This window comes from Caretta caretta, chromosome 9 (genome assembly GCF_965140235.1).
Source record: "Caretta caretta isolate rCarCar2 chromosome 9, rCarCar1.hap1, whole genome shotgun sequence".
Taxonomy (NCBI): domain Eukaryota; kingdom Metazoa; phylum Chordata; order Testudines; family Cheloniidae; genus Caretta; species Caretta caretta.
The window spans coordinates 24,611,424-24,635,502 of record NC_134214.1 but is presented as its reverse complement, the minus strand read 5'-3'; the positions used below and the strand labels follow the sequence as shown (position 1 = coordinate 24,635,502).

The 24,079-nt window shown below is 39.3% G+C and overlaps 1 protein-coding gene across 3 annotated transcripts in view; it reads left to right on the top strand.

The window, feature by feature from the left end:
- The window catches only part of TIPARP (TCDD inducible poly(ADP-ribose) polymerase), a 61,130-nt gene that overhangs the window by 25,612 nt on the left and 11,439 nt on the right, over window positions 1-24,079 (top strand). For all 3 annotated transcript variants that reach the window (XM_048862844.2, XM_048862845.2, XM_048862846.2), the window contains exon 2: window positions 2,245-3,244. In XM_048862844.2, the coding sequence (XP_048718801.2) occupies window positions 2,307-3,244 (938 nt within the window). In that variant the 5' untranslated portion in view covers window positions 2,245-2,306. The remainder of the gene's footprint in view (window positions 1-2,244; window positions 3,245-24,079) is intronic.

Genomic DNA, 24,079 nt, shown 5'->3' with positions numbered 1-24,079 from the left:
AAAGGTGCCTAAATATAGATCGCTACAGATTGTAATGCTGATTATTCCCATTGGTTTCTGTTTTTATAGACATGTTGAAGAACTCAGTTCTATAAATCATAACAAACTGTTCTTTTAAAAATATAACAGACCCAGAAAGTAGTCGAGTGAGCAATAGCAGTATTGAAATAGCATTAAAGATACAGCTGAAAATGTCTTTAAGTCCCCCAGTTGTTCCCCGGCAGCATAAGGCTCCCTGAACCACTTACATACCACACAGGCTGCTAGACATGGGTGTAGCAGAATGCAACTTCCATAACTCTGGATCCTCTTGTATTTGAGGGCTTAAACCTAAGTCAGATGGATCTTTGAAGTTATTTGAAGCTTTAAGGTGTTATTTTATGGTTCAAGTAGAGAACTGATTGATAGTGACTCTGGAAGAGTAAAAATGTGATCCAGCTGAACTTGTGTTCTAGTTGGCAAACTGGTAGAGTCACCTTTCAAAGTAACCCTAAGAACTTAAAATCAGAGGACACAACAGCATTTACCTAATTTTATTTTATTTTTCCTGACAGTCCTGATAACACTATACTCAATTTAATGTGAAATGTTTGTGAATAAATACAGTACTTTACTTTAAAAGTATGCAACGAAAACTAGATCATTTTGTAGAACAGACCTTCAGCATGGAAACAATAATTGGATTGTATTTGGGTTTTCAGAGGTTTTGCTTCAGAATAATCAGTTACTCTCACTTGAATGCATATTTTCATTGAATCATAAATTTTGATGTACTAAACAGTAAGATTTTAGGCTACATGTGGTGAGTTTGAATAGTTTTTAATTAAATGTAATCAAATATCAAACTCTTGGCTAATAAATCAGTATTTTGTCTTCCAGTAACCCACTAGAAATGTAATTATGTATTTGCATTTTGGAAACATTTGGTTTTTCCCTCTTGTAAATCACTGACTTTTCCATTTTTTTATAAATGTTTCCCTTATTCCTGAGAAATTCACACTCCTTGATGTCCTTTCCTGAGCAGTGCAGTAGGCAAGCAAGCTTGTTGGTGTGTTACACAAGGGTGATTGAGTGCAGTACGTATGTATGAGTCAGACTGAGAGAGAGTATATGGGCATTAGGGACTGTGTGAGGCTGTATCTGGGCATAAAATGGGAGTGTCTAGGCATGTATGAGACTGTGGTGTGTATGTGTGGTGGGAGGGAGTGGTGGGTAAGTATTTGCAGTACTGCTTAAAGACTAAGGGTGAAATCCTGGCCCCTATTGAAGTTAATGGGAGCTTTGCCATTGACTTTAATGAGGTCACAATTTCAACCCTAGAATTAAAAGTGTGTGTATGTGGGCATTTGAGACTGTATGAGAGCAAATGTATCTGCATGGGGAGTGAGAAGACATGTGTCAGAGAGAGAGAAAAAATGAGAGCGTGTTAAAAGTGGTGGGGACATATTACATTGCATGTGTGAGAGTGTGAATCTCTGGATGGGTCTGTGTGTATATGAGACAGAGAGAGAAGGAACAGTGCAATGCTTGCTTCTATACAATATGATGAGCCAAAGCCCTTTTTAGTAATATGCATCAGGATGGGAAGAAGGGCACGCTCACAGCGAGGCCTGTGTTTTTTGGTTGCACTTTTTCCCTCCCCTTCTTATCTATGCACTCCCTATCTGTGGCCCCACAAAGTCGTGGGACCTCCTTGTCAACCTCCTCCTAGCCCTGGCCAAAATGTCCAGCTCCAAAACCAGGGAGAGGAGGTTGGCTGATGGGATTTCCTGCGACTGTGGGGCCTATTTCCACTCCTCAGTCCGTTCGCGCATCTGGGCAGAGTTCCTCTGGGCAGCGTCCACTGGCTCCCTTGACACCTTTGAGGAGCAGTGGGCACTGTCCGGGGTTGTCTGCTCGGTGTCCCCGTCAGGTTCCCTTCATTTAGCCCTGTGACCTGACTCCCATTCCTGTTCTATCTTTAGTTGTCCCCCTCAATCCATTCTCCCTGCCCCCTCCAGGGACTGTGTGCATGTCTGAATGTGTCTCTGAGACTGTGTGTGAGAAGACTGCAAGTGTGTGGTTGAGCTTAATTAGTCTCACTTTAGTTGGTTTCATGCTTTACATGCCTGGGGGCTACCCACAAACACAGAAAGAGGAGGAGTTTGCTGTTGCCGGCCTGAAATTCTCTCCAGGAGTGATCTTGTTTGTGTCAGCCTTGAACAATTAGAGAGATTAACTGTCCTGTTTTCCCTTCTGCCCTAGCTTGGCTCTTGTGAGGCTCTGGGAGTTTGAAAGTGATTTGGAAAGAGCAGAGTTCGTGTCGGATGGATGCTGAACTGGAGCCAGCCTGTGTTGTGCAGCAGGCCCACTGCCCAGGGATGAAGTGCCCTCCTTCAGAAGACTTCCCCCCACAGATAGGGCTGTCTGATAAGATCCCACCAGTAAAGCCTTGCTTCAAGAAGAAGCAGCAAGTGCAGAAGAGGCTGGACACAGAAACTCTCAGGGCTTTGCGGCCAATCTTCACCAGTTTGCTGGGAGCTGGGAACCTGGATGGGGTCTTTGTGCACAGGGGCCAAAGTGGAGGTCATAGCAATTTATGTGAACCCGTTGTGAAAAAGGCCCTAGGACTCAGTGCCCCTTGTCCCCAGCCGGGCAGCAATGTGGCTGTGCTGATGTCAGGAGCTTCAGATGTGCAAGGTCAAATCCCAGAGACTCATCCTCCCCCTGGTCACCCTGAGCAGGAGATTCAGTCTGGGGTTCAGGGCTTCCCATCCGAAACCAATCCCGGGACTGCTGTTGATTCCACTAATGAATCATTCCAGCATCACCCCTTTCACCCAGTCTCAAGTGATGCTGCAGCCTGTCCAGTGTGCCCAGACAAGATACTCGAAGGCTACACATCTGGATTATTCCAGGAGAATAGCTGCTTGATGCAGTACAATTTGAACCCAAATGATGAATTCAATGCTGGGCTCTTCCAGGACAAAAGCGAGGAGGCTTCACTTGATCTTGTGTTCGAACTTTTGAACCAGCTGCAATATCACACCCACCAGGAGGATGAGATAGAGATCTGTGTGGATTTTCTGCAGGGCAATTGTATTTATGGCAGTGACTGTCCCAAACATCATACTGTGTTGCCATATCACTGGCAGATCAGGAGGACTGCTACTCAGACCTGGCAAAGTGTGACCAATGACTCTCAGGAGCATCTGGAAAGACTCTACTGCAACCCAGACAATGACAGGATCAAAGTGAAGTACCGGTAGGTAATTGCATTCACTTACTAGCAAAGCCAAGTGCACGCAGCTAAACTGCAATTAAGAAAAATAAAACTCAATGCTGTTTCCCATACGTATGGGGAACAGATTGGTATTTTTTTTTCAGATTTTAAAATATGCCAGTATTTGCTGAAATGTATGGTAATATTGCCTGCAGTCTCCCTGTAGTGAGCTAATTGGGTCCTGTGCAGAGTACCATTTTTTGTCATTTATATGCTGAGTGTCAAAGTTCCAACACTAGTAATGTTCCACTCTCCTCCAGAGAAACACCACTACCAATTATTCCTTCCCTTACGAATACACTCTTGTCTTCTCTGTATCTGACTTGTAAGACTGTGAATTTTTCAGGAAAGGGTCTGTCTTTGTCTTTTACAGCATGCAGCACATTGTCAATGCTAGCCCAGTGATAAATAATCATACCAGGGAACAGCATCTGTTTAAGTGAATTTTAGGTTGGGAGAAAAAGAATGGGATAATCTACTTGTTCAAAATCTGTCTATAATAACACACTCAGTCCACAGTACTGGAACATCTGAATGCCTCTGCTAATATGATCAAGGTGATACTTATCAGACTTGAATGAAACAGCCACCTGACATGAATGGGGTCATTTCATACTTCTCCTAAGGTCCATAGCCCATTGAAGTCAATAGTGCCCATTGGAGTTATTGGCAATACTCCCTTTTTAGTCAATAGGCACAGACCAAATCTAAGAATTTAATTTTATGCTTGTTTGCAGGCTGAGTAAGACTGACAAACATGGATTTACATCTAGAAGGTTTTCATACCAGAGGGACTAGAAAGTTGAAAAATGAAAGCTTATATTCTATAGTAACTAACGTGGTCAACAGAGAATCTTGGTATGGCTTGTATTGTTCAACATTGGCTCTTCAACTCCTGAATTCAAACTTATCTCTGCATTAGAAACTGCTCACTTCTAGCTATTTAAAGAGGACAACAGAATGACTGAAAGCACTGCTGCATTATTTCGGTGTGAATCACTTATAATGCTCAGTTAATGTGAATCCAGGTTAAACACATACATTCCACGTACATTTTTCATTAGTAATTCCAAGCAACTTTTCAAATTAAACAATTGGTCCTTTCAGTTTAGGAATGGTGTAAATTTCACCAGCATACAATGTTTGGTGATAACTGAGCTATTTGAATGTGAACATTCTTATTCAAAACTTTTAAAAGTGCTATTCTCCAACTTTAGGAATTTCACCTAGGAATATCATACTGCATATTAGAAGTCATAGTTTCCTCTATTGCAGGGGTCTCAAACACGCGGCCCACGGGCCACATGCAGCCCGTGGAGCTATTTGCTGCGGCCCGCAAAGCTCCCTGGGGGGGGGGGACCCCCCATTATTTCCTGCGGCCGCCAAGCTCCCCTCCCCCGCCGCCCCCCCAGCACACCTCGTCCCCGCTCCTCTACCTATCTCCAGGTGCTTCCCACTGCCAAACAGCTGTTTGGTGGCACTTAGCAGTTTCCAGGAGGGAGGGGGAGGGGCGGGGAGCCGCGTGCTCAGGGGAGGAGGCGGGGCAGGGGCGGGGATTTGGGGAAGGGGTTGGAATGGGGGCAGGGAAGGGCTGGGGCCAGGGACAGTGGGGGGGCAGTGTCAGTGATGTGGCCCTTCGGGCCAATGTACTAGTCTTCATGCGGCCCTCCTGGTAATTTGAGTTTGAGATCTCTGCTCTATAGACAGTTTATTGTTCTCTGAAAATCAAAGACAAGAGGATAAATATTTTTCAGATTCAGTTCTCACTTTGGTCTTGATCCCACTCCCACTGAAATGAATGGCAAAATTCCTATTTACTTCTGTATTGCAGGATCAGGACACAGGCTGTTAGAAATAAGTGATGGAAAAGATCTATTAGATTATCAAGTCTGTACCCCTGTAAATGCAAGATGTAGGCCAGGTCTACACTAAAAAGTTAAGTTGACCCAACTACATCACTCAGGGGTGTGAAAAATCCACCCCCCTGAGCAGTGTATTAAGCCGACTTAACCCCCAGTGTACACAGTGCTATGTTCACAGAAGAATTCTTCTGTGACCTAACTACTACTACTCAGGGAGCTGGATTTACCTGTGCTGAAGGGAGAACAGCGAGTGCCTACACTGAAATGTTACAGCAGCACAGCTGCGTAGCATTTCAAGTGTAGACACTTCTCGAGTGGAGGACTGAGATATGGAAATGAAACTATACTTGCATGAGTCCTACTGGAAAGTAAGTCTGCTGCATTTAATATTTCCCTCTCATGCCTCAAATGAAGGCCATTGTAGAGAACTCATAAATGCAAAGCTCAAAGTGTTGGAGATATGCTGGAGGAAATCTGTTGCATATTGTAGTTTCTCATATCTTTTCTTATTTTCCTATTGCTATCTTTTGTGCCCTGCCTAAGAAGCCTGCAGTGCCACTTATTCTGATGATAGAGTGCAGAACTACCCTTTTGTCCACATACATAGAATAAACCTTGAGTTTAGTCTCTAGTATCTGCATCTCTATAAGTTTTTCACACACACACACACTTTGAAGAGTGGCATTCCTTCTTCCTGAATGTTTCAGGGTCAGAAATGTTTCTGTTTCAGTTACAATGCTGAGCTTGCCTTTTAGATACCAGAGGCCCAAACCATTGCCCAGTGAAGTCAGTGGGAGTCTTTCCATTGACTTTACTGAGCACTGAATTAGCCTCTAAGGCCCTAGCCTCATCAATTATAACTTCTCACCCTTTTACTGAGAACACCCTGGAAAATAATGCCAGCACCTAGGTAGTTCATAACCTGCATTGAAAATTAAAGCAAGGTAGAGAAAAAGAAATGCAATTATATATTTTAGGGAATAATCTAGAACCCATGAAATGGAATTAAGTCTCAGAAAAAAAAATGCCTTTTTCCTCAAAAAACCGTAACTTTCAATCAGATAGAATCCACTATATTTTAATTTTACAGTGTTGTGGTTTACATTTTTTTTTCAGCTAGTTTAAATTGTATATAACTGGCTATGAAAATTGCAAATAAATCAGCCAAAAAAAAAAAAGAGAGAGTCTGGAAATAAGAAAAACAGATCTAAGTAACTAAAATCTGAGCTCAGCTAATAACAAAGTTCCTTGTTAAGTTTTCCTTTTAAAAAAAAAAAATCCCTCACAAATTCCATTGCTATACACATGAGATGGCTAGTCTAAATCAGTGTCAGGAGTGAATAATTAAAAAAAAATTTCAAAACCCCTTCACAGCCACTTTAATCCTCCCACTTTCCGATTGTAAAACTGGCAGAATAGTGCCCTCCCCCTTTACGCTTATGATGCTAATTTCCAGTCTGGTGAGTATTTTGGCATCTTGGTACATGGAGTTTCTGTCTGTCTAAACTAGTCAGAAAGAAATTTGTCAGGATTAGTGTCAAACACATTATGATCTGTTGCCATGAGTAAAGTTAGAGAGGCAGTGTAATCCCGGAAAATCCAGAAATGCTGGGTCAGAACTGCTCTGAAAGTTCTATAGCCAGCTAGGGACTTGCTGAAGTACAGAGACAGATCTTTGAACATCCAGAATTGGATCAGTTTTAAACAACAGCCTCTCAATGGGTATTGTCCATTTCAGTTTTTGGGGGATAAAAGAGGAGGTAGCATATTGAGAGTATAAATAAGTTCAATACTTTTTAGTTGCTAAACTTCCTCACCAAGCTGCTGATCCTGTAGTCTTTACCTCAGTCTCTCCATTGACTTCAGTGGAGATCTTGGCCTTAGTCAATATTACAGAATCAGGCCCCAGAATAAGGCTTAATGCACACTAGCAATTTGCAACATCCTTTACCCTTTCTATTAAAAGATTTATGTTGTTGTGGACTCAAGATCTAGCAAATGCTGTACATCCAACTGTTTAGTTCCTTGAGGGTTCTACCTTGGAAGATAATTATCAGCATGAGCCTAGACACAGAACTTACTCAGCATTGTGACTTCTAATTTTGTACAATGAATCTGAAAAAGACTTTTTAGGGGTTGAAGTGTAGGAGGAAGCTCTCTCTGACAAACAGTATCTCTTTATGTCTGAGACACCTCCTAATCCTTTGGATATGGATTGTTTGGGGTCAATATGAGTCTTCATGGAGTTCACTTGTGGTCACTTCAACCTGACTTTTCCTGTATTCCAAAAGCAATGTTGTGTTTCCTGGCAACAAGTTGCAGATAGCGGCATGTTGAACCTTGCTGAGAGGTTCACAAACAAGCTAGAGCAGCTCATGGTTCACATGGTTACCACATTATTTGGCTAAAGCTATTAATCTCTTGTGGTCAGACTAGCTTTACAGGCCTATCTATGCAGATTGCATAAAACAAGGAAATGTCTGTTCAGCAGTTTGCATGGCCAAGAAAGGCCAAGCAGAAACCAGCCTCACTACTAACCAGCGAGTGGTAGTTGTTTATTTTTCCCCTTGTTTTGTACATAGTTTACATGGCATAGTTACTCATTATTACACTCTGTATCCATAATATTTTCATTGTGCAGAGCTTCAAGAAAGTTCATGGTTCTGGGTGTTGGCTCAATGAGGGTTTAAGATCTAAATTAAAATTATTGTATTCTTTAGGTATATATTTATATGGATCTTTCTCCTTATCTGTTATGTTCCTCCTCTAAATAAACATTCAGTTGTTGGACTTTACCTAAGGGAATGCAGTTTCCACGGTAAACATCTGATGAAGTGAGCTGTAGCTCACGAAAGCTCATGCTCAAATAAATTGGTTAGTCTCTAAGGTGCCACAAGTACTCCTTTTCTTTTTGCGAATACAGACTAACACAGCTGTTCCTCTGAAACCAATCTTAAAATAGGAAATGTAATGCACCTTGTTTAAATAGTTCATTGTAATGAGGATGCCTTAGACCTTCAGTTACTGCAATTTGGCCTCCAACTGAATATATAATTTCATCATAAATGGGTTCTCTCTGTTTTTCTCTCTCTTAAATCTTCAATGTGTTTGGAAACAAATATCAACAACTCTAAGGTACTTGGGAATATGAACTTCAGCAGATTCAAAAATTCGGAAGCACTTAGTCGTCTTCCTCATACATGCAAGGAGAAGCCCTAGAGAATGTCCAGATGCAGACTGTGTATTTGAGAGAACAATGCCAACTACCACTTTCCAGCGTTAGAGTGCCCAGGCTATGATATTTTAGGATACTCTTGAGTAAGGGGTAATATTTGCAAAGTTAAGCTGGGGTTTTTTCAGTGCTGTATAAATTATGCATCTATTTCTGCAGAAAATAGGAAAAGTTCAAAGGCATTATATTAATCATCTTTTCAAAACTAAATTTATCATTATAAAACCATCATGTAATATTTAGCCAACAAGATCCATCATTTGACTGAACATCCCAGCCCCTCTGTTTGGAAAGGAGACATCCTTGCATGCAATGGAATTTCTAGCCATCCATTCCATTGTACTTTTTTCTTCTTACGTTGCATGATACTGTTAAACAAGAACAGCTCATGGTTCTTTTCATTTGTTCATGTGGAGAAAAGCACCCTAAAACTGGACAAATATAAATTAACATGCCCCTGACACTTTTTACAAATGTCATTAGGGTATTTCCATATACTTCTAAAGTCCTTTATAGCCAAATAGAAGCCTTTTTACCCCCTCAGGGACTTCTGACTTCATACCATTTGTTTGGATTGTTAAATTAAGCAAGTTATCTCTCTGATCAGCACAGCTGTTGCAATGTATGAGATAACTCATTATATGTTATTGATAATACCAGGGATGAGAGAACAGCTGAAATTTACTGTGTCTTGCCACTTCTTGATATTTCTTGATTATACACAGCTGAATGGATTTGAATTTATTTTTTAAAAATTCTTTGCTATAAAAAAAGCCTGAGAGAGACACTAAGCAAGAAGTGTGTGAAGTGATTTTTAAAATGTGCCTTGTGCTTTATGATAATGCAGTCCAATGAATTCTTATTTTCCCTTTGTTATATTACCATTTACGTATGAAATAAAGCTAATTGGCTTCTAGCTATAAAAATCTGGAGATGTTATAAGGCCTATGTAGAGCTGTCATAGGAATCAGCAGCAATCACTCATTTATTCCCTTTCTCCTTTTGCATCAATAAGCAGATTCGAATTTTGAAAGCAGCTGTCACCTGGCTTCTGGTTTAGGTCAGTCTGTTCCTTGTGTACTTATGGTAATAAAACAATCCTTTCTAAAAGCAAAGATTTATAAGTGTTAAATCAGGTTGCTTGGAAGAATTGTTTATAGGTAATCCAGCGGTCACAATATTGTGTAATTGCCAACCAGTGCAGTTCATTAAGGATGAATAGCAGAAAAGAATTCACTAAAATAGTTTTAGTTGGGGCCTTCATCCTGAAGTCCTCTTTAACTTACACCAAGTAATTATTGAAATCAGTAGGAGTTTGATATGAATATGTACTGTACAAGCAGACCCTTGCAGCCAAATTTTAAAAAATGGCCTGTGATTTTGGGTATCTCAGTTGAATGCCCAACTTGAGATGGTAAGTTCGCCACCCAAAAACTAAGGCCCCCAGAGTCAGTGGCCTCTTTTGAAAATGTTACTGATCATCAAATACTAATGCACTTGGTACAGTTTTTGAAAATTCTATCCATTATCACTTTTAAAAATGAATGTATGACTCTTGAAGCAGTTTTAAAGCCTTGGGGACTAAAGTTCCCTATCCACAGAGCAGCTTTCCCAGTGTCATCCTTCTAATATGCCTCTGTATTGTTTTAGAGAGTTCATATTTAGTAGAGCTGGTTGAAAGCTTTTAGATGGAACAGTTTTCTGTCTGAAAATGCATTTTCATTGAAATTACAACATTTTTGTGGAAATATTTTGTCTAACTGAATCATTTTGAATTTCTTGTTTTATTTCAGTTTTGTCATTTTGATTCATTTTGTTTTGACTTTTATATTTTAATGATGCATTTATTATATATATGAAATATTATTTTGAAACCAAAAGATTCAAGCATGTTATTAAAGCAAAACATTTCAGTGTTCCTGAATTAAAAAATTTTCAGAATTTTCATTTCATGGAAAGTTTTGAAATAATTTCTTTGAAATGTTGGAATTTCCTATGGAATGGAAATTCCATTTTTCCAACAAGTCCTAATATTTATCAGTGACAGTTGAATTTTCCCCTTGCCTGGTCAATCCTTGGACACTCTGAGACTATCAACCTGAATACCTACGGTGGTGGTACTTTACCTTATATTGACACCTTTAAACTGCAACCAGTGAGCAGAAACTCCACTACCAAATGACGATTTATACTCTACCACCTGGGACTGTATGGGACTGCATTGCACTGATACCACTAACCTAAGTTTGTATAGAGCACCTGACAACTTTCAGAACTTTGGTTCTACTGAACTGTGTTAGATTCAAACTGGTAATGTAGAAGTGAGTTACTAGTCCTTGAAGGAAGTCCCCCACATTCCCAGCATTTGATTTTTTTCATTGGCTTATTAGCAGAGAAATGAAAAAACACCTAATATGTTATAAATCTTGTATTGCTGTGGTTTCTTTTTAATGCCTCTGAATAATACCTATTTGGGTGGCCAAAAAAAAAAAAAAAAAAGGGCAGCAGAATGTAGAGAAGATTAGAATACTATTGATCATTCCCCTTTCAGTGACACATCCATAATTACAATAGATTCATTTAAGTCCACAGTATAAACTATGAGGCCATCATCCCATATGGTTATAAAATAATTCATGTGATATTTTCCTTGCTTGCTTAGAGCTATAAAAAATTGTGAGAAACTTCTAGGGAAGAATACCGGCATATATAATGGATGGGAAAGTGCATCTGATGACCTTTGACCCAGTTGTTAAGATTATTTATTCATTATTTTTTCCGTATTCTTATTTGACATTTTTTATGTGGTTCACAGACTTCATTTGGTTCAGATACACAAGCCTGAGTTTGAATTTTATGATTCATCAGCTTTCAGTAGAGAATCTGAACAGTCAAGTTAATTGGTTTACATTAGCGTATTCCTGGGAGGTGCAAAGAAAAAAATCTGGTAGTTTATTAGGCTGGATAGTACTTTAAGATTATAGCAACACACATACATTAGAACTAAAGTCACCCCATCAGTACAAAGATACAATCTTATCAAAGTCAATAGGGTTGTACTAGTACCTTGGTGGGCAGAATTTAGCCCATTCTATACAAAATAATAATATGGGTTTTATATTTATTGGATTTCCAAATGAACAGGTCATAGATCTAAGGCTGATTGCTTTGGTGAAACCTTGCTTATTTTGTCAACTTATATAGTTACTGTTGCTAGGGTACAAAGAGTCAGGCAAAGGGGGTGTTAATGAAGGGTTCTGTTTTCTAACAGCAAGTAAGGGAGAATTTGTCTCCTTGATTATACTTAACTGCTATATTCTGTTTATCTACTGGGAACACCCCACTTGACCAATGATGATGAATCAAAGCATAGTCATCACAAAGAGTGGATCAAACACGAGACCAAAGATGTTGGGGACAAGGTGCCCTTTTATTTGACAGAAACCCATAATTCAGAAGTGCTCTGATGAATGTGTTTCTGTACTCGGGGGAAAAAAAAGAGCAGTGTAATAAACTCCACCTCTTTTGAGGCAAGTAGACATACAGGGCCAGATTCCTCTCTCAGTACCTTCATTGACTTAAAAAGAAAAGGAGTACTTGTGGCACCTTAGAGACTAACAAATTTATTTGAGCATAAGCTTTCGTGAGCTACAGCTCACTTCATCAGATACATTCAGTGGAAAATACAGTGGGGAGATATATATACATAGAGAACATGAAACAATGGGTGTTACCATACACACTGTAACAAGAGTGATCAGGTAAGGTGAGCTATTACCAGCAGGAGAGCGGGGCGGGGGAAACCTTTTGTAGTGATGATCAAGGTGGGCCATTTCCAGCAGTTGACAAGAACGTCTGGGGGTGGATAATCATTGGGAAATAGTTTTACTTTGTGTAATGACCCATCCACTCCCAGTCTTTATTCAAGCCTAAGTTAATTGTATCCAGTTTGCAAATTAATTCCAATTCAGCAGTCTCTCCTTGGAGTCTGTGTTTTGAAGTTTTTTTTGTTGAAGAATTGCCACTTTTAGGTCTGTAATAGAGTGACCAAAGAGATTGAAGTGTTCTCCGACTGGTTTTTGAATGTTATAATTCTTGACGTCTGATTAGTGTCCATTTATTCTTTTACGTAGAGACTGTCCAGTTTGACCAATGTACATGGCAGAGGGGCATTGCTGGCACATGATGGCATATATCACATTGGTAGATGCGCAGGTGAACGAGCCTCTGATACTGTGGCTGATGTGATTAGGCCCTTTGATGGTGTCTCCTGAATAGATATGTGGACACAGTTGGCAACGGGCTTTGTTGCAAGGATAGGTTCCTGGGTTAGTGGTTCTGTTGTGTGGTTGCTGGTGAGTATTTGCTTCACGTTGGGGGGCTGTCTGTAAGCCAGGACTGGCCTGACTCCCAAGATCTGTGAGAGTGATGGGTCGTCCTTCAGGATAGGTTGTAGATCCTTGATGATGCGTTGGAGAGGTTTTAGTTGGGGCCTGAAGGTGACGGCTAGTGGCGTTCTGTTATTTTTTTTGTTGGGCCTGTCCTGTAGTAGGTAACTTCTGGGTACTCTTCTGGCTTTGTCAGTCTGTTTCTTCACTTCCTTCTTGGTAGCCTATGTGGGAGCAGAATCAGACCTGTTATTCCAGATTTTCAAAAGGTTGATATAACAGGTTGATATTAAGGTTGATCACCCTTGAACGTGAAGGGTTCTTGCATGTGCATTTATACTACTTGTGCACACATGTGAGGTTTTCTGGGTTGAACAGGTAGGTGTGCATTCCTGAAGATACACCCGTTGCATTGACCTTTAAAAACTGGCCCACGTTAGTGTTTATTCATGAATAAACTTTGCATTTATTGAGCGCTTTTTCATCTGAGGATCTACAAGTATTTGAAAAAAATATTAATTTTTAAATGTTTTGAGTAAAAATATTCAACCAGATTCCTTGGTTCATTTGGCCTGCTTTTTTTCCATTCTGGTGATACAAAGCAGCCATGAGCCCAGCCTACCGGTCAATTACTCTTGGTTTCTGGCTGGTTTGTGTCACCAGAGTGGTGCAAAGCAACCAGAATATTCCAGTGAATCTGGCCCATAAACTCTACAGACCATATCCTCAGCTGATGTAAATGGAGCTATACTAGTTTACACCAGCTGAGGATTTAAATATAAATCTTCAAATGCAAATAGAAGGGACAACTGGGAATTGCGCTCTGAAAACCAGTACATCCAGTAATGTTTGGAAGATTTGCATAAGTCTGACATCAGTAGTGTCATTAGGAGCTACAGTCTCATCTGAGTTACACATGTGTAAATCTGGAGCAAGCCCATTGTAGTTATTGCACATTTACGTCAGTGCAACAATAAACTTTGGCCTTTTACTTCCCTACTTTATGAAGGAATTAAAAAAAAAAATTTCAGCTGATGAATGTTTGCAAAGTTTGTGGAAAGTAGTAATGCTGATTTACAGTCAGAAAGTAAAAGTTTTGCATCATTGTTGATGAAGGAGGTTAAGATTTAGGGGTGAATTTTCCTTGCTGTGACGTGTTTTCTTTCTGAATCTTATTTACTGTATATGATCTGCATGGCTTATAGTCATAGCTGAGAGAAGCTATGTGACGTGGTGAGAGGACAGATTAAGCAAAGTACTCACCAAATAATTTCCTGCCCTGCTTGTCACTACCCTCTTTCATTTTTTAGTTTAAGAATGTTTGAAATAAAGATAAGACCACGAGTGGACATCATGTCTACCATCTTTAGTGTTAGCAATTGCCTTCATGCAAGATATTGCAGCTGTGGGGGATGCTGTTCATTCTTCTGATAGGGAGCACCCAAAATCCAATCACATGCTCTATTGCTACACTACCAAGACGATGAGAAAAATTCCTTTAAGACTCATTGCAACTAATTGGCTTGATATTTCACAACATTTTGCTAAATGAGACAATGTGTTGCAATGACTTTTTTTTTATTTGGGGGTGGGAAATACCTAAAAGGGTTTTTGCCTTTTAAAGGAGGGAATAATGGCTCTGATAGTCAGACCAAAGGACTTAGGAGTCAGGATTCCATGCTCTGTTCTTGACCAGGATCACACAGGATTTCAATGGCAGAGTCAAGTCTCATAACTTCTCTAGCTCACCATTTGCAGAATAAGGGGGATAATAATACTTAACTGTTACTTCCTGTGGGAGTTTTAATTACTCACTTTTGGATATAACTTTCAGATCCTGTGAGCTGATACTGTATAAGTATTTCAGTAAAAGAGGCTTGATTTTCAGAAGAGCTAAGCACCTACAACTTAGCAGAGAACACCATTGAAAATCATGCTGAACTTGCCATATATGTATTCAGGAGCCTAACTTTGGGCACTCGGGTTTGAAAATTGACCTTAATTTTTTTAAAAAAAAATTTGGTAGATGATCGAAGTATTGCAAAATTAAAAACTTGCAATATCCCATTCAATCTCCCCCTCTCCCTTTGCCAAATCCAAACCTGGTGTAACTGGGAGCAACTCTGAAGAGTTTTTGGAGTTACACTTGTTTACAACAGTTTTGAATTTTGCCCTTTCTTTTAGTTAATTTGGCACTACAATTCATGAGGTTCTGTCCTGCTCTCATTAATGTTAATAGGAAAACTCACTCTGCTTCTCATCTAATCTACATATTTAAGGCCTGGTTCAAAGTCTACAGAAGTCATTGGAAAGACTCCCATTGACCTCAGTGGGTTTTGGATCAGGTACTTATAGAGCATGACTCACTGTGGTATCTGGGCCCATATCCATTTCAATAGGAGCAGAGTTGGATCCATGTCTTCCAGGATCTGAGGCTGTGATGTTTAAAACGACTAGCAACCATACTAAAATAATTTCCTTTGGGTGAAATTCAGCATTATACAGCGCAGCTTAAGTAGTTCATAAGCTTTGTGCTTGCCATCTCCACAGGGCTGGATTTCGCCTTATAACTTTGCACAACTATTTACTTTGAATAAGAGAAGATAGCACTTACTTTAAAAATTGGCAGGGCTACCCAGGAGGTGTGAATACCTAACAAGTATTCTTGTGACTTGTATTTGACTGAATTTGATTTAACCAAGCTTGTAAATTTTAGCACGAAAGGACTTCATATCTATTTGGAGACCCAGTTGATCTGTTGTTCTCTTGAATAGCTTTTAGACTTTTGCTATTTCAGGGAGGAGCAGGGTTTAGTCAGAGAGGAAATCAACAGTTACATACTTTTAGATAGTGTTTAGCTCTTAATCTTGCTTCATATCACAGCTGGTCTGATGGGAACTGAGTTTCATTTCCTGTGCAGACCTTTGTTGATCAGTGCACCTTTTTTTTCTGTTGTCTAATGTATGTGGTAAGTTTCATGACATGTATCTGAACTTAGGAGCAGAGTTTAAAACCCACATACCTTTTCACGTTACTTCCGATTAAAAAAAAATCTTTTTCTCTTAAACTTCTGTTGGCACATAGTATATACGATAGAATCGCCTGGATAGTCCGTAGATCGTTCAACTCATTAAACTTAAGTTCATCAGGAGAATTAGAGGGCCATATTCCTTGAACAGAACAACATGTGATTTTAATTTGCTGTTAGTAGGTGCATAAGAAGCTTGCTTTAAAGGATACAAAATAGATATCAGATGGCTTCGTTGCCATTCTCTATGGATTGGGTGCAGGGTAACAGTTATCCAAATTCCGTTCTGCATTGCACTGGGGCAACTTCATTGAAATCAGTGGAGTCTCATGGTCTAACTGAATACAGAATTTGGCCCTCCTTGTGTGTATGCAATATATATACTCACTTAAGCGATGTTCACTAAAGAGAGTACGGAATATTTACTCTCATAATGTAAATAAAATTCCATTAAACAGCCCAGTTTTTTATAAATAAGAAGCACGATCTAGTTAGTGGTTAAAGTATAGGACGGGTTATTAAGAGGTCTCTATTCCTTTCATCCTGAGGGAATTCTGCACCACTGCGCATGCGGAATTTGCACAGAAATTAATGTTTTTTGCACAGAATTTTCTTTCCCTTCCCAGAAATGGGCTGCAGAGTTGCTGGCTGCCATTAGAGGCTGCTGGACCCAGCAGAGCACAGCTCAGCTCACAAGTAGAAGACACTGCTAGAGGGAGGGGGAGGGAGCTTGAGGGTTCCTGGCAGCTGCAGATCCCGGCATGCCCTGAAGGAAGGAGGCAACATGCAGGAATCTCCACACAAGCCCGGCCCAGCATCAGGTTGTTTCTCCCTCTGGATCCCTGGGCTCTGGGGGTTAGGGGGTGCGGGTGTCGGGGGGGGGTGTGGGGGGGTTGTGCGGCTGGGGGGCGGGGGAAGTGTTGCGAGCATTTGCCTGGGGAGGACAACTGGGGACTTACAGTGGGAGGGAGTGTGGGTGTCTGGGCTAGGGGGCGCTCTGAGGGCTAGGGGGAAGGGGTGAATGTGAGTGTCTGGCTTGGGGAGGGTCCCGCAGCTGGCTCTGGTGGGGAGGAGTGTGGGTGTCTGGGGTGGAGGGCGCCTTGCAGCTGGGCTTTGGGGGGAGGAGGTGAGAGTGTCTGTTCCCCCTGCTGTGCTCTGGGGGGAGGGGGGCAGAGAAACAGGAACTGAGTTGTGGTAGGGGTTTCTTTAACTCTCTACTCCTGGAACATTTTTTTTTTCTCTGTATTGTTACAGGCATAGTTGCTGATACATATTTTGAAATAAATTTACCAAAATAATTGAAACTGGTGTGATTTATATAGTGCTGTTTTGACAAATAAAATATGCAGAATTTTGCTGAATTTTAAAATATTGTGTCCAGAATTTTTAATTTTTTTGGCACAGAATTCCCCCAAGAGTAATTCCTAGCTCTACAAGTGATTTGCTGAGCTAGTTTGGACAAGTCACAGCTTCTCCATGTTTCAATTTCTCTGGATGTAAAATGAGGATGAGAATATCTACCTACCTTATACGGTTGCTGTGAGGCACAATTTGTTAATGTTTGTAAAGTGCAGTAACCGTCTCAGTTGGAAGGTGCTACAGAAATACCAAGTATTGTTTTATTATTGGTTACATGTTGTACAGCTAAATATGCAGTGGGAGTAGCTCTTGACCCAGCAGAGTGTTTGAATGAATTTCCTGCTTTCCCAAATCTGTACCGAACTCTTGTGTCCACATTTCCTTTCCTGTTATTCCTGCTAGTGCCATTTCCAGATAAAAACTGAATAATATAACTTGACCAACATTGATGGGGGTGATCCTTTGATCTCATCACCAGCAGTACCCTCCCTCATAATACAACATATCCAGAAATGTTACTGGAACATGGAGGACTCTATTGCATGGAGTTAATCATTTGGAGGAAAACTCAAGGAGGGGTTGAGAGGGCACACACTTTATCCCTTCCCCACTAGGATGGGTTTTAATTCCCAATCCAAACATAGTCCATTATACATTATGTAGGACCAGCCTCATTTTATATCCACATTTATCTGTCCCACGCTTACCTGCTGCAATCTCACATTGTTAATTATTTATTTACATCAGAAATATTGAATCATAATACTGAGGTTAAACATGAAATTATTTCGGCTAGGGAATGGATCCCATATAATGTTAAACTTCTGGCGCTCTTACTTTTCCTAAGTCCCTGATTTTAGTCTTTGTCTCACATTTAGGCCTTGCACAGTTGAGAGATACATTCATATTTAGTTTCATCACCAGTATCTGAGAGCTAACCCAGGAATATAATCATGCAATCACCTGCTGTATCAATCACAACTAATTTTGTTTCTGGGCTTTGCATTACATATACTCGAAATAGGTCTTTTTTTGAGGCACAGAAGGAAATGTTTTAAATGAAGCACTGTTAACAGACAAATAACTTTGTGGACATTTGTTCAGGTTGCAATGCATGAGTACCAGCAAATGTTACAATTGAAAAGGTTTAAGCATTTTAAAATAATGGAAACATTTATAGAAAGGTAGGTAAATATTCAAAGCCATCCACAGAACTTAAATAAGAGGACCTGTGTTAAATAATATCTTGCCTGTTCTAAACATTTTCATTCCTAGATTTTAAATGTATGTCAATTATGAAGTTTTACAGGCAAGGTTTAGAGGGACCTCAAAAAAGTCAAACATTTTGGGATATTCAAAGATGTCTAGGTGACCTGGGCCCCCAGCTCCCACCAAAATTATTGGGAAGTGGGCATCTCAATGTCCAACTCAGTTTTGAAAACTTCACCCTTTCTAATATATAGATTGAAAAAGTATCATTTTTAAAGCACCTATTATTTAAAAGAGATTTGACTTTCAGACTTTTAAAGAAAAATCTACTATGCTGTATCCTGAAATAGGTAGTGGATTCCATTTTCATGGCAATTCAGGAAATTAAAAATAAATAAATAAATAAGGTTCCATTCACGCTACAAAGAAAACCAACTCCCAAAACACCCACAATGACTGGATGTATCACACAACCATGTAGAGTCATCTCAAGAACCTTGGCCTCTTAGCATCAGAAATATAGGCCTGTGCTAAGGGAAAGCCCCTGAATGGCACAGTGGAGAATAGAAGGACTCTTATGTTCTATCTAAGCTGCAACCAGCCACCAGTGGATAAAATTCTCAGACTGTAACCATTACAATTAGATACACTGATCATTACTACATTTTCTTAATTACAACCTGTTTTATCCACTAAGAAGAATGTTTTTGAAGGTGGACGAATAAACTGTGTTTGAGCTGGATGGATGGGATCTCAACCTAATTGCCAAACAAGTGTTAAGGAGCTGCCCTTCTATTGCTAAATGGGAGGGGAATCTGGCATGGAAAAGGCTGGGAACCATAGAGCTAAAAATTTACAAAATACATTGCACACCAGTAAAAATCAGACTCATTTTTCAATAATGATCTGAAACTAAGAAATATCTTGACTTATTTAACGAAAGCTTTTCAGAACAATTCTTCTTAGCCTTCAGAGTAAACAGCAATTTTCAGGCCAACCTATTTTTGCTAGCCAGAGTTATAAGTTCACTAAACATAGGACTTACAATGGGAACTAGTTGCAGACTCAGCTGTGAATAGGCTCTCCATAATTACAGATGTAAGGGGGGGAAAGTAATTGCAAGTCAGTTTATTGGATCAGTATCTGACACTGTAAACCTCATAGTTACTATGGGAAAGAATAAATTGCCCTTTTGCTCTGGCTGAAGAACTGTCAGAAGAAAAGTCATAAGAAAAACTCCCAAGTTGCCATTTGCTGGTGCAATTAAATGATTTGTGCATTCATATTGAGGGTTTTCTATGTGCAGCCATTATGCTGAGTTTTGGAAAGTTGGCCCGTTAAGTCTAAGTTGCTGCAACCAAGACACTACTAAAACAACCACAGAGTTCAGTAAATTCCCCTCTAATTAATAAAAAAATTTCTCTCATACAGCTCATCAATATTGCATAGTACTTTATTTCTCATCACCTTGTAACGCAGTTGAAAGTATATGTCAGATTCTGTATTTTAGCACCGTTAAATATGTTATTAGAAACATCAAAGTAATGTATCAGTAACCAGCCATGGTTTGGATGCCTGTGAAATTTGTTTAGCAGCATTCAACATTTTATGACTTTGGTCCTCCAAGGAACTTAATCACTTATGTGATATTTTAGGCAGGGCTGTGGTCTTAAACACATTTTGGGTGGCAAATATGGCTCTTTGTGTTTTTGGATTATGTTTTACTCTGTACAGTATTTGCATTGATATAAGACTATTGTAAATCTTTGTCCACTGTATACTCACGTTAGTAAAATCAGCAATATTTGCCAAGTAAAGAGCTTTATCAAAGAAAATATTGACATCTAAATAGAGCTGTATACATAATTCACCAAACATTTTTAAAATTGCTTTTTATTTTTTTGCATTTCACTGCAATTTTGTGAATAGGGCTGAATTTTGTGGATTAAAAATTGCAATGTGTGGTGCTTTGGCTTCAAAGTAAGATAAATTGGGAGTGAATCTGAGCCCATGTTTTATTCCAAAGCAGTCTTATTGTGAAAAGGAAACAAACAAAAAATGCTTGGTCTTTTCAAAATTAGATATTTTATTCAAAGATGAATTTTTGTGTCAAAATATACAAAGGTAAGTGTATATTTTAAGGTAAAAAACAAATCCTCTGAAACAGAATTGCAAAATTGTCATGAAAAATTTTACACACAAAAACTCACATTTACAATGCTGCTTGCAAATACTTCAGATAATATAGCTCTGCTTTTCAACGGAAATGATATCCTCATGATTTCACACATTGTTTTCAAATAAAGTAGTTTTCAGCTTATTGTTACCGAACAAAATGACTGCATACCAGGAAGGTGCTTTTTTCACTCTAGAAAGTGTATGTATTCTTGACTTGCATTCAATTTCAGCAGGTTCACACTGGTAATTTATTACAAGTAGTGCTGGTTTTTTATTCGGTTTATTTTTTATTAGGGCTGTCAAGCGATTAAAAAAAATTAAGCGCAATTAATCACATTGTTAAACAACACTAGAATACCACTTATTTTAAATATTTTTGGATGTTTACTACATTTTCAAATATTAATTTCAATTACAACACAGAATACAAAGTGTACAGTGCTCACTTTATATTTTTATTACAAATATTTGTACTTTAAAAAACAATTGTATTTTTCAATTCACCTCAGACAAGTACTGTAGTGCAATCTCTTTATCATGAAAGTTGAATTTACAAATGTAGAATTATGTACACAAAACTGCATTAAAAAATAAAACAATATAAAACTTTAGAGCCTACAAGTCCACTCAGTCCTACTTCTTGGTCAGCCAATCACTCAGACAAACAAGGTTGATTATCTCCTGCAAATTGTAATGGTGCCTACTTCTTGTTTACAGTGTCACCTGAAAGTGAGAACAGGCCTTTGCATGGCACTGCTGTAGCTGACGTTGCAAGATATTTACGTGCCAGATGCATTAAATTCATATGTCCCTTCATGCTTCAATCACCAGTCCAGAGAATACGCTTCCATGCTGATCATGGGTTTTGCTTGATAACTATCCAAAGCAATGCGGACTGACGCATGTTCATTTTCATCATACTCACTCTCCTTACAGTGTGTATGATAACACCCATTTTTTTCATGTTCTGTGTGTATATAAATCTCCTCACTGTATTTGCCACTGAATGCATCCGATGAAGTGAGCTGTAGCTCACGAAAGCTCATGCTCAAATAAATTGGTTAGTCTCTAAGGTGCCACAAGTACTCCTTTTCTTTTTGCGAATACAGACTAACACGGCTGCTACTCTGAAACCTATTGTTATAAGTGCGATTAATGGCGAGTAATTTTTTTTAGTTAATCATAAGTTAACTGTGATTAACTGACAGCCCTATTTTTTATCATTTATATGCAATGTTTGGTTCGTACATACTGTTCTTTTCTAAAGTATAGGATATTACTCTTAAAATAATGCTGGATAAGGGGACGCATTTCTGAATCAGTGTGGGTGTTTGTGCATTATGCATTGATAAAATATGCTGTGGATCGTCAGATTTAATTAGTGTATCAAGATTTCATAGGGTAGGAGGAGGTACTGATAAGAAGACACAGAAAGTACTAAAATAGCCCTCCTTTTTAGGATCTAGTTATTTTTCATACCCAGATTCAGGTTGGAATGATTTCATATGTTGGCAATACATGTAATGAACAGATGGTTGATTATTCTAGAGATTTTGCACAATATACTATCTTCTCAACAGAAATCCTTTTAGGATCACGGCTATGACATGATATCATTTAGATAACAGTATTGATTAACTTGCAAAACGTGCCTTATATGTAGTAATTTATAAATATGAAAAAGGTGAACTTTTACCAGATGGAGACATTCTATTACACAATTCTACTGCTGCAGTGAGACTGAAAGTTCTCAGCAGTGAATCACACGTCTCTGAAATGAAATGGGCCAAATTCATCTCTGGTGTAACTCCATGTTGACTTCAGTGGAGTTAGAAAAGGGGTGAATTTGGCCCAGGGTGATAAGGAGAGTGCAACTGGTGGAACTATTCTGTTAATAAAAAAAAAAAAATCATTTTGTATTTTTCTCATACCTGTCCTTAAAGATTATATAAAAGCATACTGAAGAACAAAGAGAGCTAAGCTAAAAACAATACCATGAAGCATTCATTCAAATAATACTGGGCCAATTCCTTAGACTGGGAGCTCGTGGAAGCAAGCGCCATTGTCCCTTCTTGTATGTCTGGGAAGCATCTAGCACAGGGATCGGCAACCTTTGGCAAGCAGCCCATCAGGGAAATCCGCTGGCGGGCCGGGACGGTTTGTTTACCTGCAGCGTCCACAGGTTTGGCCAATCGCAGCTCCCACTGTCCGCTGCAGGCCAATGGGGGCTGCGGGACGCGGCGTGGGCTGAGAGATGTGCTGGCTGCTGCTTCCCGCAACCCCCAATGGCGTGGAACAGCGAAGCGTGGCCAGTGAGAACTGCAATCGGCCGAACCTGTGAAAACAAACCATCCCGGCCCGCCAGTGGCTTAGCCTGATGGGCCACGTGCCAAAGGTTGTCGATCCCTGTTCTAGCACTTCAGGATCCTAACTGCAAACAAAACACAGAAACAGTAATACTAAATCCTGAAATGTGCTGCGTGCTTACAGCTCCCATTGGGAGTTCAAAGAGAGTTGCTTGTGTTCAGCACCTCTCAGGATTTAGACCCATTCCTTGTGATTCTTTGATAGGAAAACACAGACTGAAAGGTGCATAGCAATGACGTGAGATAAGCTGCCGTCTCTCCTGCCTTTCTCAAGCAAATCAATAAAGTGCCACTAACTCATGTTTAAGTACCCATTACTTTTGCTATAACAAGTGTCAAATATGGCAGGTTGTTTGGTTTTTTTTACAAGTTGAACATGCAAGAGTTTTTAAACAAACTATATACGTTTCAAATATTATCCATGTTTTTGCTGGCTATAGTCAGTGCAAAAAAGAAATACTTTACATTGGGTTAAATGCTATGTTGATAATACTCAAAAGATTCATTCATCTGAGTTATTAGTTCTTAGTGAAAAACTATCAAAATGTGAAAGCATGTAAATAGTTCATAAGTGAAAACCAACAGCATTAGCTAGGCAGTATGCTAATCCTAGTCATTTACTAAAGAAATCTGATTCTTCTTGTAAGGGTGGAGTGATACTGTGTAAGCAGCTTTGTGCAGCCTGTCAAGAATCGATCATTTATTTTATAAAGACAGATATAGGTATGCTTTGACCCCCACAAAGCTGTCTCTTTGCACTGTGATCAGTGTTCCTGTGGAATCGTTCGTTCCTTTGAATGTCCAGGTTTAAGCTCCCATTTGCTAATAAACCTCTGATCTTTGATGTATTTCTCGGTTGGCTACTAAGCAGTAGTTTTTAAGTTACCTGGCTTTATTATTTATTTATTCGCTGACAACACAGAAACTTGCTGTAAAATAATTTTATGGCAGTTTATAGAAAATGGAATCCTGTTTTCAAAACACTAGGCAGAAAGTCCAGTATATGCACAAATGTTGTGATTTGCTGCTGGGGCTCCCAAAAACATCTCTTTTCAAAGAAGAAATATTATTTATTGTATTACTAAACACCCGTGTATCTCAGTAAAAATTTATACTGCACTTTATAGAATGTAGATGAGACATATCCCCTGCCCATAAAAGCTTACAACTAGGAGCTACTCATGCAAGAAGTAAG